General features: G+C 41.1%; 2 protein-coding genes across 2 annotated transcripts; one reads left to right on the plus strand and one right to left on the minus strand.

Annotated features, from left to right (window-relative positions):
* Positions 1-8293: 8293 nt before the first annotated feature.
* On the plus strand, positions 8294-10562 carry LOC147460102 (sugar transport protein MST4-like). The gene is made up of 4 exons (XM_086509959.1): positions 8294-8524; positions 8632-8951; positions 9080-9727; positions 9824-10562. Exons 1-4 carry the CDS (start codon positions 8386-8388, stop codon positions 10268-10270), a joined length of 1554 nt encoding a protein of 517 aa, XP_086366085.1. The 5' UTR covers positions 8294-8385; the 3' UTR covers positions 10271-10562.
* Positions 10563-12735: 2173 nt separating this feature from the next.
* On the minus strand, positions 12736-14277 carry LOC147460103 (uncharacterized). The gene is made up of 3 exons (XM_086509960.1): positions 13875-14277; positions 13063-13094; positions 12736-12987 (listed from the first exon to the last, which is right to left on the minus strand). Exons 1-3 carry the CDS (start codon positions 13935-13937, stop codon positions 12849-12851), a joined length of 234 nt encoding a protein of 77 aa, XP_086366086.1. The 5' UTR covers positions 13938-14277; the 3' UTR covers positions 12736-12848.
* Between the last annotated feature and the right edge of the window lie 686 nt (positions 14278-14963).

A 14963-nucleotide genomic window follows, 5' to 3' on the forward strand; every position in this document is an offset into this window, starting at 1 on the left:
GAGGCAACGCTATCATGCTAAAATATCCACAATAAGCTCATGAGGTCACACTAGAGTGGAATATGCTAGTGCTTTGAGAGCATTAGAAGGTGAGGTTTAAGATACATCAGCTCATTCTTCTAGTTTCTCAACAAGGAAACAAGGCACCAAAAACGAGCTAAATATCAAAAGCAAAGAATCTACGTCAAGTGGAAATGTCACACTCAATACCCAACCACCAAGTAAGTGTTGTTATCTATCTTTTTCTTTAAGTAGATTAATTACTTAATTATAGTTTTAAAAAAAGTTAATTAAAGTACTTATTGATTAAGTACTCTAATTAAAGAATAGCCACTTACTTTCAATTTATAGAGCGTGAGTTTAGACGTAGTTGTAGTTTGATTAACTTAATGATAGAGTTTAAAAGGTGTATCAAGGAGACAGTAGCGAACAATAATGAGTATAAGTAGTCATTAGAAGTAGATTAAATAGAGATTAGAAACTAATAGAATGATATTGAAGACTGAACTTTTGAGATGCAGGTTTAGGAGAGATTAAGAGGAAGGGAGGGAGTGATTAAGAGGAGGCAAGGGAGATTACATAGAGAGATTAGAAGAGATTAGGGAGTGATTAAGAGGAGGCAAAGGAGATTACATAGAGAGATTAGAAGAGATTAGGGAGTGATTAAGAGGAGGCAAGGGAGATTACACAGAGAGATTAGGGAGTGATTAAGAGGAGCTGATGGTAATTACACAGAAAGATTAGAAGAAGATATCACACACACACACACACACACACACACGAGAGAGAGAGACAAAGAAGTGTACATGGATAAGCCTTTCAAATTTGAAATTCAAATTTCAAATCTAAACTGCAATCAGATCTTCACCTGCAATCAAAAAGAGAAAGATATGCATACACACACACACACACACACACAGTTAATGTAGAGCGTTTTGGGACTGCAAATAGATTCATAGAGGAGAGAGAGATGGGAAAGTAAAGAGCCATACCTGTCACGTCGTCGTCAGTTTTTTTTCACTGTCTGCACAAAAACCGAAACCCTGTTTTAATGCAGAAGAGAGAGAGGCACAGAGAGAGAGAGAGAGAGAGAGAGAGAGAGAGAGAGAGAGAGAGAGAGAGAGAGAGAGAGAGAGAGAGAGAGAGAGAGAATTAATCTAGAGTTGTGAAAAAGAGCCTTGTGGGGCCGCGAGCAGATTCGCAGAGGGCAAGGAGATGCGGGAGTAAAGAATCTCACCTGTCGCGCCATCGTCGAATTCGTCACAGTCTGCAGAAAAATCCAAACGTATTATAATATAGAAGGTTTTAAAAGCATTAAAAATCCTTTAATAGCTTTTCCCACCAACCCTACCAAGGTTATATTAGCAAAATCACATGCGTGGACCAAAACTAATGGTTTTCATGATGGTTAAAAGAAGTGAAAAAAAAACTTTTCACGAAAATCAACATAACTTTCACATACGGAGTCCGATTGCAAAACTTTTTTTATGAGCATGTAGCTTGAGAGCGGCTCTACGCTTTTCTGAACAAACCCTGTTTAGAAACAACAAGTTTTATGAACAATTTTCAAAAAAACGACGTTTAAGGGGTCAAAAAATTCGATGAAGTTAGGGGTGTCTAGAACTAGTTTTTTGAGAGTTTTGGGAAAATAATACTCACAAGTTGGACATAGTTTTGACTTCCCTTGGCTAACACCTCTTAGGATCAATGAGTGAGGGACCCACCTCCACCAACCCTCTTCCTTAACCGATTTTCATTGCACCTTTTTTGCATGTAAAATTGTCCTGCTACAACACGTAAAACACCAGGACTATAATCACCAAGAATGGATTTACACATAAACAACTGAGAAAAAAACCTCACTGTATTTTGAATGTCCATCAACGCTCAATTTTCATAGCATAATCTCCAAGGCCACCTATACTCGTACTAATGTCCTATCCTAAAAGAAAAACTATATGACTAACTAGGCTCGAACTTAAGTTTGAGCCACTCATGCAACTACTTTGAGCCTCACCTTCTTGTAAGCTCCGACTCTTTTGATAGGTCATTCAAGGAAACTTGGGTTTGATGTAAAGCTCATCATTACCTTGGCTCCACCTTACAACTCTTTAAATGTATAATATAGCTCGAACTTCAATTTGAGTCTCCTTCCAAATTCAAGGCTACTTCAACATAGCTTGGGTTTTTTCTCACACCTGTTGTTGCTCGTAGATTTCTAACACTAGAATGTGAATCTATGCTCAAACTTGAGTTTGAGCCTTCTACCGAATTCCATGGGTGCCTCCATGTAACTTGGGCTACATCTTGCAACCTGTGTGACAAGTATAGATTTCTAACACTTGGATGTACATTTAGGCTCAAACTTGAGATCGAGCCACCAACAAAATTCCATGCTTGCCTCTATGAAACTTTGGCTTTGTGAAACTCTTTTTATCTAGGTATTTATAGCACTTAGATGTACATCTAGGATCAAATCTGAGCTTAAGCCTCCTACCGTCGTGCGTGGGTTGACTTATAGCTTGAGATCCATCTTGCAACTATTTTAAGCTAAAGATTTCTAGCACTTAGACCTACATTTAGGCTCCATCTATGCTCCGGCATTGTAACTTAGGCACCATATTGGACCTATTTTCAGCTTTAGATTTCTAGCACTTAGATGTACATTTAGGCTCAAACTTGATCTCGAGCCTCCTACCATCCCCAATGGGTTGATTCAGTATAACTCGAGATCCATCTTGTAACTCTTGTGAGCTATATATTTCTAGCACTTGGATGTGCATAAAGGCTCCATCCTCTTATCAAATTCCATGGGTGCCTCTGCAATGTAACATAGTCCCTATCTTGCAGCTCTTGTCATCTTTATATTTCTAGCACTTGGATGTACATACAGGCTCAAACTTGAGCTCGAGCCTCCTACCATCCTCCATGGATTGACTCAGTGTAGATTTTCTTAACTGAATGGGATGCAAGATTTTGCCAAAATTGTGAGTGTATCTTGGGAATGCATTAAATTTTGAGTTATATGTTCAGACATACAATTTTACTGATATCTCTTGATTTTATCAAAAATTGCAGGGTCCAAAACAAGGTGATTCAGTGTTTCTTGTTGATGGTTCCACAAGGAAAGCTCCTGGGGTTATTCATTCCATTGATGCATCTCAACGTTGTGGTTTTGAATTGATTGGCACAACATGTGTGGCAATACATGTACTAGAAAGTTTTGATGACACCTTCTTGATTCCATTCATCACAATGGATGCAAGAACCATGTCTCAAGCAGTTGGAAGCATCATCAAATGGCCATTGCATAATATTGTTATGGACAGAGGAAAATCTCACACAATAGATGAGGATTTTCTTGTTGGTCAAGAAGATGGTTTGATAGATAGAGCGAGTTGGAAAGAGAAAAGAGTCATCCTTTGGGATGAAAATAGATCTACAAAACTTGGTAATGGAGTGGTATTGCTGGTCCACCCATATGAGGCTATAAACTGTACTGAACTAGGTGAGAGTAGCTTGGGTGTCATTGTGGAAGGGTCGATGCATCCTCATCAAAGTGATATTTCAAGTTTGAATTTGGTAAGCTGGCATATTAGGCAGCTCACATTTGAGAATGGTGAGCCCTTGATCAAAGACACTGGATCCTCTTCTGTCATTGAGGGTATTCAAGATTTTCTCATGGAAGAAACGGGAGATTCCCTTGACAGCTTATATGCTTCCAGTGATGACTATGAGGATGATGGCATACATAACAACACTGAAACTAGTTTTGAAGAAGGTACCACCAGTACAGAACTAGGTCTTCTTCTTCATACTCAAAATGATAGAGAGCAGGATGCCATTGCCGATGACTATGATATAAGAGATGGGACAGGTAAGAAAAGGAGTTATGTACATAAAGTTAGGCCTAGAAAAAAAAAGGTAATGCTCATGCTTTCAACAAACAATGTGATGTTGCAAACATTCACAAAGTTGCAAAAATTGATTGTTGTGAGATGCGATGCTGCCAGATTGGAAACAGATCCAAAATCATGCAAGCGAGGGCAGACTTTTGGGGACAAAGCTACACTAGTCGATGCACATTTGTATTGGATTGTATAAGCATGGCTCATAGAAAAGATCAAGAAGAGGAATGCTTTGAGTTTACTTTTGATGGAAAGAAGGTATGTAGTAAAGCAAGGTATGTAATGCATGGAATACGAAAGTCAACATTTTACAGGCTGCGTAAAAAATTCTTGGATGGAGCATGCAATGGAAATCATCGAAACACTGGAATAATAAGGAAGAGCTTGACACATGTTGAGATGGCAAAAGCACTCATACAAGGCTTCATAGATAATAATGCAGATCAAATGCCACATAAGTCAAGGACAACCATGCATGGCACTCGGGAAACTCAAACTGTTTTACCAACGATGTACAAACAAGTGGACATTTTGCGGGAAGTAAACGACACAATTGTCACAATGGAATACAAAACGTTGTCACAGCCAACATTATCAAGGTTGTGAAACATAGTCTTCAAGACAGTCACTTTATCAAAATCAAGCACATTCTCTAAATGTGACATTTGCACGTCCATAAAGGTCAAGCTGGAGTCTACCAAAAATCAGGTGGAGCGTGCTAGATACATGGCACAGAGGAGATCACACATGTTGCAACAAATGAGCTGTAGAAATCTGTACTATGCTTGGAGGAGCTCTTCAGAAATGAATCCAACCAAGTTCTTGTGCATTATACATGACAAGATGGACCAGAGTAAGACTGCTATACCACAAATTAAACCAGTTCCAAAATCTCTCAATGGAGTTGAGAGGCTTCCAGTATCCTTGACAGGAATGCTCACTCATGGACATGGACAAACAGCTTATCGTCACTTTGCATTGGGATTATGGCCGAGTGATCCCAACTTCACAATTGCATATCTCTCAAAATGTCTAAGAAACTTAGAAAGAAGAGATAAACATATGTTTGGTGACTTGAGCTTAGAAAACTCAAGTGTAGAACCACGAACAAATCTTTTTTATTGTGTTTTGTCTACAGCTTCTCTCTATCACCATATGAAAGTGCTTAAGGAGAAAACCAGTACTGCAAGGAACAGAGTGCTCAGAATGAAGAGGCAGAGACTGATCTAATCACAAATGTGAATGTGGACACTGAGAATTTTGCTTCTAGACAGGGAAATGATTGTCCAAGGATGCAATCAATCTTTGGTACTAATGCACATGTACAGCAGGATGGCAATGTATTTGGGTTCAAGAGGTTCCCAAGAACATTGTTGTTGCAACTTGACAATTGTGGTTCAGAAAATAAGAATCGATATGTGTTTGCATACCTATCATTGTTGGTTGCACGAGGAGTCTTTGACACTGTACAACTTGGATTTCTTATGGTTGGTCACACTCATGAAGACATTGATGCATTGTTCAGTCGCTTTTCTGAGAAGCTTAGAAAACAAGCCATTTTTACATTTCCACATTTGATGAAGATCTTCAGTGAGTGTGTTAGCATGCATCCAGCACCTTTTCTCCTACAAAAGGTGGTAGACTTTAAAGGATTTGTAAAGGGGTTCTTACATGATGGAGCAGATAGCTTAGTGGGTCATTCAAAGCCATTGCAATTTAGGTTCTATATGAGTGATGGAATACCTTTGATGCAATACAAAGTGCAACCTAAAAATGTGGATTGGTTACCCGAAAATGGTATAGAGTTATGGAAGAGAAATGACCAAGGAGGAGCCAAGCTTCCTGAAGGTGTTCCAAAAGTATTACCACCCTTTGAGTATGTTAAAGATAGTGAGAAAGTTATGGAAGGAATAAAGAAGTATGTTAGTTGGTGGAAAGATCACTTGCAAGAGAAAGGAGATGAAAGTGAGTATGCTAGGTGGATTAACCCAGTTCTTATGTACTGGGAGAATCTCATGCAAGCTATGCAAAACCCTGGACAAAGTGAAAACACTTTATTTGATGACTTTTGGCCAAGGAGTATGCATGAACAAGATCATCCTCTTGAAGTTCCATTGGAAGATGGTCTAGATGAAGCACTTGACATAATAGAGGGCCACTATTGTGGTCCAATGCGCAACAAACCTGCTGAGGAGTTCAACCCAATTCTTGATGTGGCAAAGGGAGACTTTGTACTTGTGCAACCTTGTGATGAAAATTACCCAATTTGGTTAGGAGTGGCAGCAACAGATATTGATCAGAACAATGACTCGGCAACCTATCTTCAAGTGAAGATACAATACTGGGCACCAATTTCAAAGAAGAAGAATGCAAGTGATGTGGAGGTTTACAAGGATTGTTGGAACAAGTATTGGAAAGAGAACATCAACGATCCTCAACGTTGGGAAGACACTAGCTGCATCATTTGGGCATGAAAGCCCAAGGGTGGACGAATTTCTGAAAAAAACAAGATTCCAAAGGCAATAATCCTCAAGGACAAAGAGAGTCAGTTGAAACTTGATGAACATGAGGCACCATCAAATGTCAATGCAAATGAAGAGGAATGATTGCTTAGCATTTGCCTTTCAACTTTGTAATCTTCTAGCAATGGGTCCAATTAGTCCACCCATAGCTATGGTCATTATCAACATTGATAATGGCATCCCACCTTTGTAATCTTCAAGAAATATTATTCAATATGATTGGTGTTTTTTTTCACATTAGTCACCCAAGTTTTTCTTGCAACTTACATTTTAATTGTTTTATCAAATGAAGCATGTGTGGGAAGAAAATTTTCGGTGCATGAGCATGTGTGTGTGTGTGTGTGCGCGCGCGCACGTGCGCGTGAGTGAGTGTGTGTGTGTGTGTGTGTGTGTGTATATTTGTAAACTAACATGTGAAAAAACACTCTAGTGTATAGTATGGTTGTTGAAAATGGACCATATTGGATCTTGCAGACTCATACGCATCCACTAAACATTGTATCTCAGTTTTCATATGTGCAACAACCTAGTACAATACAACCTTACCTCAAGTCCATGAGACACAAAGAATCGTCCCAAATGTGTGAATTTTTCCCTATTTTCCTAAATAGGTGTTTTTGTGAGGTGTCCAAAGCGATGACAGTTGGCGGATTGCTTTGAATTTTGGTGATTGTGGTGGCTTTGAAATTGCAACTTTCTTCCAGAATTATTGTGTTGTCGAGGAGGGCCCGAATGTTGAGGCTTCTTGCCGTTGTAAGGGCGTGAGTTTCTTGTCATAGTGACAAGTGCCGTGGACTTCTGCGAGCTGCTAGTGTGGTCGCGAAGCGTTTCCTTCTAATGGATCTTGGCTACAAGATTTTGTAGCTGCAAGTTAGCCGTAGTTGCTTGTGTAGTGATAAAGGCTCTCCATGATGCAGGTAGAGAAGCCAATAAGAGCATACTTTGAAGCTCTTCACGGATGGCAAGCCCTGAGATAAGTACTTCATCTAGAAGTATTTGCCACGTCTCCAAAAACTTGGAGGATGACTGACCCTCTTGCATGGTAGTGTTTACCAATTTCTTGATCAAAGAAACTTGGTAGACGAGGTCAGTGTGCTCGTAGTTCTTCTCGAAGAACTTCCAAATGGCGCTAGCAGTAGTTAACTTTTTCACCATTTGGACCTGCCGATCTTGGCAATGGAGAATGAGCTCCATCTTGGCACTATTGTTTCTACTATGCCAAGTATTATAGGTGTCGATGAAGTATGTTGAATCTTTGTCTTCGGGGTCTTCAGGGTGGTCAGATTGCTCTTCGACTCCTAACGCGACGTCCCAAAGTTGCAGTTGCGTGAGATAGAGTTCCATCCGAATCTTCCACACTTGGTAGTTAGTGTCGTTAAGCTTGTCGATACTGTAGCGGGGCTTGTAAGTGGATACGGAAGATGAAGAAGCTAACTCGGTCAGCTTTCGAGGTTCCGGATTCCTTGAAAAGAATGGAGCGTGAGGCTTCGAGTGTGGGCTAGAGAGATGGAAGACTCTTAGCGCTAATTAGAAAAATTAATCTTAAGCTCTATCGCTCTGATACCATGTGAGAACTTAGAGATTAACTTAAATGTGATTAATATCACTACTAATTAATATGCTAATGTCAATACATAAGAAAGTGCAAGATAAAAATAGAGCAATGACAATAGATTGCACTTGAATGGAGAGTGAAGACCTTGTTACAAATGAGAGTAGCTAATGGGATTTATATACAAGTTGAGGAGGTGAGGATTATCCATCACATGAGAATTATAGGTAGGTGGGAATAGACACATGTTGAGGCTTGCATAGGTAAAAGGGGTCCATGTGGGAATCAGGGAATAGAGGTAGGTGGAAAGGAAGTCCTTACTTACTAAAGGCATAAGTTACTTTTACACAGGCATCATGGCACTGCAGTAGAAGCGACAATTGCAGATCGTCTTTTCGGAAACATGGCAGTTGGCAGTGTCGTAGTAGAAGCAAACAAAGCAGCGCCACCGCCGCCGGCACAGATAACAGCCTATGTGGTGTTCACATGCATTATGGCCAGCAGCGGCGGCCTTATGTATGGATATGACCTTGTCATTGCTGGTAATTAAAATTCATGTCTGTTTAATTACTCAACTAAGTACTACACATATAGAGCACATCATGTATTTGTGTCAGTATGTTTATATGTTTGTACCTCTTGCCTGCAGGGGGCATTTCAATTATGGATGATTTTCTGCTCAAATTCTATCCAAGTGTGTACATGCATAAGAAGAATGCCCAGGAAGACAACTACTGCAGGTACAACAACCAAGTCTTCCAGCTATTCAGCTCCAGCCTCTACCTAGCAGCTTTGATCTCCACCTTCTTCGCGTCAGTGGTAAGCAAAAAGCTGGGAAGGAGGGTAACCCTGTTAGGTGCAGCCATGTTCTTTATCATCGGCACAGTCATTGGCACCGCAGCAGAAAACCTTGCCATGATCGTTACTGGTCGGGCCCTTCTCGGATGTGGAATTGGCTTCGCCAACCAGGTACTACTATAGGCTATGCGTAGCAAGTCTCGATAAGATTTGAGTTTCACATTACTACACCCATATAAACAGCTTTCAAATCCGATGGTTGAATGGGTATATAACATAGTAACATCTTATAACTGCAGGCAGTGCCAGTGTACTTGTCGGAGATAGCACCTCCAAGAATTAGAGGAGGCCTGAACATACTGTTTGGGGTGTATGTGACCATAGGAGTAGTCTCAGGCAGCATTGTAAACTACTTTGCAGCCAAGGTACATCCATGGAGATGGAGGCTCTCATTGGGAATAGCAGAAATCCCAGCACTTCTTCTCACACTCTTCACTCTTGTCATTGTAGAGACCCCCTCTTCTCTCATAGAGAGAGGCAAGCATGAGCAAGCGCGAGATGTGCTTTGCAGGATTCGGGGAACCACGGAAGTCTCCGCTGAGCTTGACGAGCTTATAGAGATCTGTAGGAGGCCGGTGGTCCAGGGCAGCCGAGGACATAGCTGGGAAAGCTTTAGGGAGTTTTTTTGTGAGAGAAGGCATAGAGGTGCCATGGTGGTGGCTTGCATGCTACCCTTCTTCCAGCAGGTGTCAGGCAATGATGCCATCTTGTTTTATGGGATTTTCCTCTTCAAGCTAGCTGGCTTTGGTGATCAGGCATCCCTCTACTCAGCCATCATCGTTGGTGGTTGCGGATTACTGTCGTGCTTGTTGACGATGCTGTTCATCGATAGACTCGGCCGACGTCCATTTCTTCTCATTGGCTCTGCTTTGATGGCTTCTGTTCTGGTATGCACTCACACCTGACTAAGAAGTTTTCAAACTCTTCTCTTTGGATGTCATGCAGCTCTCTCTCAAGTGAAGTACGGTGTTGGCTCTTGCCAGGTGATCCTCGGCAGCATCTTTGCAGCAACATTACGGGGTGATGTGAGGAAGTTCCCATTAGCACAGAGTGTGACAGAAGTGGTGATGGTTTGTATCTTTGTCATTGGCTTTGGAGTGTCGATTGGGCCACTTGCCTGGCTCATACCAGGCGAGATCCTCCCTCAGGATGTGCGGTCGGCCGGGCAAAGCATTGCCGTCTTTGTCAACATGCTGTTCAAGTTCATCATTGCGCAGACATTCTTGTCCATGTTGTGTGCCTTCAAGTTTGGAATTTTTTTCTTCTTTGCAGGCTGGAGTTTTGTGATTGCCACCTTCACCATACTCTTCTTGCCAGAGACGAAGCAGGTTCCTTTACACAAGATGGAAACCTTATGGCAGGACCATTGGTTCTGGAAGCAAATTGTGGGCCCACCATCACCGGTGCCGCCAAATTCTCCCATGTTGTGACTGTAATCTCCATCAAAGGACATGATGCTTTTAATAATGTTGGCATGTTACAAACATTCGTTTATTACAAACTGCAAGACCAGTTCCACAGAATTTCCTTGTAAGAAAATTACCAAGTAGCACCCACATTCCCCTCTACGAGAAGGTTAGCATGTACTTAAAATACCAGTTAATAGAATGCACACAACAGGATAATAGCAATGTATAAAATTCTCATCAATTTTAAGGCCACCTTTTGTATATTTTACTTGCCAGAGACAAAGCATCTTCATGTTTACAAGATCTATGGAAACCTTGTCCACGACCAGCTATACAATTCCTTTTGCATATTGTGATTGTTCCGAATAAAAATCTGTAGCACAATATCAGTGCCCTAATTTTTCATTTAGAAGGTGAGTCCAGCTATAAAATTCCTTGTGCATATTGTGATTGTTCCGTAGCACATCATTTCCCTAATTTTTCATTGAGAAGCTGGGTCCATCTGTAGTGTTTGGGTATTAAAAGCATGGATTGTTGATCGGTGGGAATGAAGCTTCTGCCTGCATGGCCTGTCAAACTATATGAGCAGAAACACAGAATTTGTTCATATATTTTCGCAATATTCCCGGGTGGATCCTAGTCACAAAAGTGTTGTATACATGCTTCCTCTAATACAGAAACATAATTGGGTGTTGTAAGATTATCAACAAGCTATACAATTCCTTTTGCATATAGTGATTCCGAATTATAATCCGTAGCACATGATCAGTGCCCTGATTTTTTTTATATTGAGAAGCTGAGTCCTAAAAGCATGGATTCTCGATCGGTCGGAATGTCTAGGCACCATATTTGATTCACGTCATTCGTGAGGCTTCCCTGTCTGTGGAGGTGCCTCTCAGATCATGTAAGGCTCTAGAAAATTATAATATGGTTGATTAACGTATATTCCTCTCATACAGAAACATGCAAAAGATCAGATAAAAGACCTTTCAGATTGAAGGGAGAGCGAAATTCTTTGTAGAATAGGCTGCTGGTTATAGGTTGAGATAAATATTGGACTCTTATGTCCAAGTGGCAAAAATAGAGCACCCACATCGTGGGATGAATTCAAGTGCAAAGTTTTTCAATTTGAAAAATTCGATAGTGGTGGGACTTTCTATTTTGGGAAAATTACCAAAATTCTCCTCTAATTTGTGGAAATTCCTAAAATACCCCTCAAATTTCAAAAATTCCAAAAATACCCTTGTATCTATTTTATTTGGATTGTTCACGATTTCCTAGTCTTTATTCTTTTTTGACAATGCATATCCGTTTTTTAGTGCCTAGCATGTAATTTGTCACAAATTACCTCCCAAAAAAAGACAATTATGTCTAAAAATAATGAAGCAATTCATCTCCAAAGCCTACATAACCAGCTCAAATTCTAGTTTTAGTATCTTGTTTTCATAGACAATCAGTTTTCTTATGAAAAGCTACAATTTTTTAAATTTTTGGATAAGTATTTAGGGAATTTTGGAAAGTTTGAAGGGCATTTTGGGAATTTTTGACAAAATATGAGGGGTACATTTGAAATTTGAAGGGTATTTTGGGAATTTCCACAAATTAGAGGGGTATTTTGGTAATTTTCCCATCTATTTTTTAACTGGCCCCCAATCAGACAGTGTTGAAGCTTCTCTCTCTCTCTCTCTCTCTCTCTCTCTCTTTGCGCGTACACGCGAGTTGAGGCGAGGCACTGCCTTCCTGTGTCTCCATCGGCAGCTGTGCTCAAGCGAAACAAGTGATAAAATCACAAGGCCTGCCATTTCAAGGTAGTAACTCTTGATGGCGGGTCACAAAGGCTATTCCAACTACAACTCTCTCACAAACACATGGCAATAGTGTTGGGCTCAAATGCAGTCTTTCAAGTGTTGCCTAGAGATGGTAGCAGTGTCGAGCAGAGTTGCCCAGGACAAGATCAATAGGGTAATGGTTGTCAATTGCTTGAGCACACCATAGTCAAGGTAGACACATTGGGAATGCAAAGTTAGCTTACCTCCACTACATTCTCTCCACTAACATGAGCCCAACAATATATCACCCATTTCGAAGTGCAAAGCCGCAAGACCCAAGACACGCCTAACCACTTAAGTCTTAAGGCCACAAAGCTTTCAATAGATTACTCTCCAAATTTACCTGCATATTGTTTTAAAAAATCATCAAGTTAACTATAGACAACCTTCATTCAAAACGGTACGGTGGCAACAATTCCCACGGCCACAACTTGTTGACTTAAATTAGGCAACAAGCACAACCATTAGAGCACGCACAACAAACAAACACAAAATAGAAAAGCAAAATAACCATGCAAACATGAGCTTGAGCATTAGGCTAAATTTTAAAAAAAACACGACTAATTTTTTTGCAACAACAGCATGGCACAACAATAAGCAAACACACAAAGCAATTCAAATTCAACCTTGACTTTTGAGCATCAAAAACTAGCAGAACCAAAGAAAAATAAGTAACTCAGATTAACTAACGTTTGAGAGGCCCACTTAACATGAGCCTAAGTTGAAAGAAGAGGAAACTAGTAATGATGTCATAAACATCTCCAAGGATACTAAAAATTGAGACTAAGTTGGAAGGAGGGGAAGAACACTGAAGCAGTCACATCACAAATAAACAGGCAGAATGTTGTTGATCTGTGGAGCACCGCATCACTCTTCCCTGGAGACTCTGTGCCGACTATTGCAAGCTTGCTGCAGGATAACAATAAAAAGCCACCATGACAGTCAGCAAAGAACTAAACATAACGTAATTTGCTTCACACTTACCAAGAGTGAAAAGGGTCACGAATGGTCAAAATCTGCAGCGAACAATCTTAAGCATGAGCATAAGAGTTTCAAAAAGGGAAACATGATACATCATCAAATTGCAAGAGATTTACAACTGGGCGAAGTGTTGCTCCATGAGCTAATGCCCTTATGCATGGACCCGCATAACCCACTTGCTACTTACCTCCTCCCCCACTTTGCACAACGGCTAGAGCCATAACACAAAACCATCAGTTCAGCTAATCTTAATCCCACCTTGGTAACCAGTTGCAAAATAATCAAATAGGGTTTTTCGCAGTGATCTCATGGGTGTCGATTTGCAAGGGCACTCAGAGTCTTGAGCCTCGAAGCCCCAACCAACAAGCGAGAGACTTGCCTCAAAACTCAATCAAATGGTTGAACGACGACTTGTTGGTAGATTCTGAGGATGTCTTAATGGAGCGATGGAAGGAGAATTTGAGTGCGTTTTCAGAGAAGGTGTACAAACAGAGAAAGCCTAGGAAAGTGTTAGTTTAGCATGGCACACGTGGGAACCACCATGGTGGCCATGTTGTTAGATGTCTAGCACGGTGGTCATGGCCACAACACACACACACACACACACATCCAGTGGCCCATGCTTGTGCCTTGAGAGAGGGGGGAGAGAGAGAGAGAGAGAGAGAGAGAGAGAGTGCTGTTGCAACTCTAGATGATGGCTTGTGGGATTCCTTATGACTGTATTATGTTAAGCATAAATGCACATCAGACAAAGCGTAGTTCAACGTTGAAATAAACCAAGCTTTCCAGAAGAGAAACCTCGCCATACCACTAACCTCAAAAATGCAGATAGATATCCAAGTCACCTCTGCTGCGTGTTCTCCAAGCGAGATGATCATGAGCTTTTGAAAGTAGGCTCACACCCAGTGAGAGGGATTGACAAGTTGACAAGCGCAGACCAGCAATGTAGCAAGGCAGGGTTAACGAGATCTTAGGCAAGCCAGGTCAACGTGTCGACGTCAGGCTTGGGGGGACCACAAGCAAAGGTATGCCCATGCATCTGAGGCCTTGAGGGCTGAAGTTCTTGAACTAGACATGACTCATGCGCTCCTTTCACATCCCAGATAGCGCACTTACGTTGGCATTGGATGGGCGGCAGATCACATGCAAAAAGGCCTTGCGGTTCCTCATGCAAAGAACAGAACCCTCTGTGGCAACGTTGGAGGATGGTAATCAACACCTTGCCCTATTGTCACGACCTTCAGTTAACTGTCCTGCAAGCAAGAAAGAAACACGCTTAGATGCTTGCTCTATCTAAGAGGGAAAATACGGTAGCCCTAAAAAAACACAGCTCACTCACATGAGTGAAACCAGCAATAAGCTCTTCATGGATAGCCCCTCCTCTTATTTGAAGCAGGCAATGCAACATCATGGCATAGGGGGGAAGAGCCCACACATAGAGTTGTTGCATGGTAGGAGAGGCCGCCCCAAACATAGCGCTATGGATGAGAAACCCTCTCGTAACCCTAAAGTGCAATCCCACACCCATGAAAACATGACACGATGAGACACGATGAGACCCATCCAATCCAATCAAACTTAAAAATAAATCTCACCACTCATGAAGATGTTCAAGGCAGGTCGTCGTTGGCATCACACGTTGGTAGGTCACCAAGCACTAATGACAAGGGAAGGCCAAATGAAGGAATGCTGGTAGGCCATGTGGATCAAAAGAAAGGGAGAGGCATGTGTGTTTGATGTTAGTTTTTTAAAAGCTATCAACATTTCATGCTTTCAAAGGCATTGGGCAACCCAAAATCTTTTCCTTGATATATGAGCGTTCATTTTCATATTTCAAAACTCAAGATATGTCCATCATTAAATTTACACACTCTTCATTTCAATGAGTGCCCACTATCTTATTT

This window comes from Adiantum capillus-veneris, chromosome 4, assembly GCF_014529385.1.
Source record: "Adiantum capillus-veneris isolate H3 chromosome 4, ASM1452938v2, whole genome shotgun sequence".
NCBI classification, from domain to species: Eukaryota; Viridiplantae; Streptophyta; class Polypodiopsida; order Polypodiales; family Pteridaceae; genus Adiantum; species Adiantum capillus-veneris.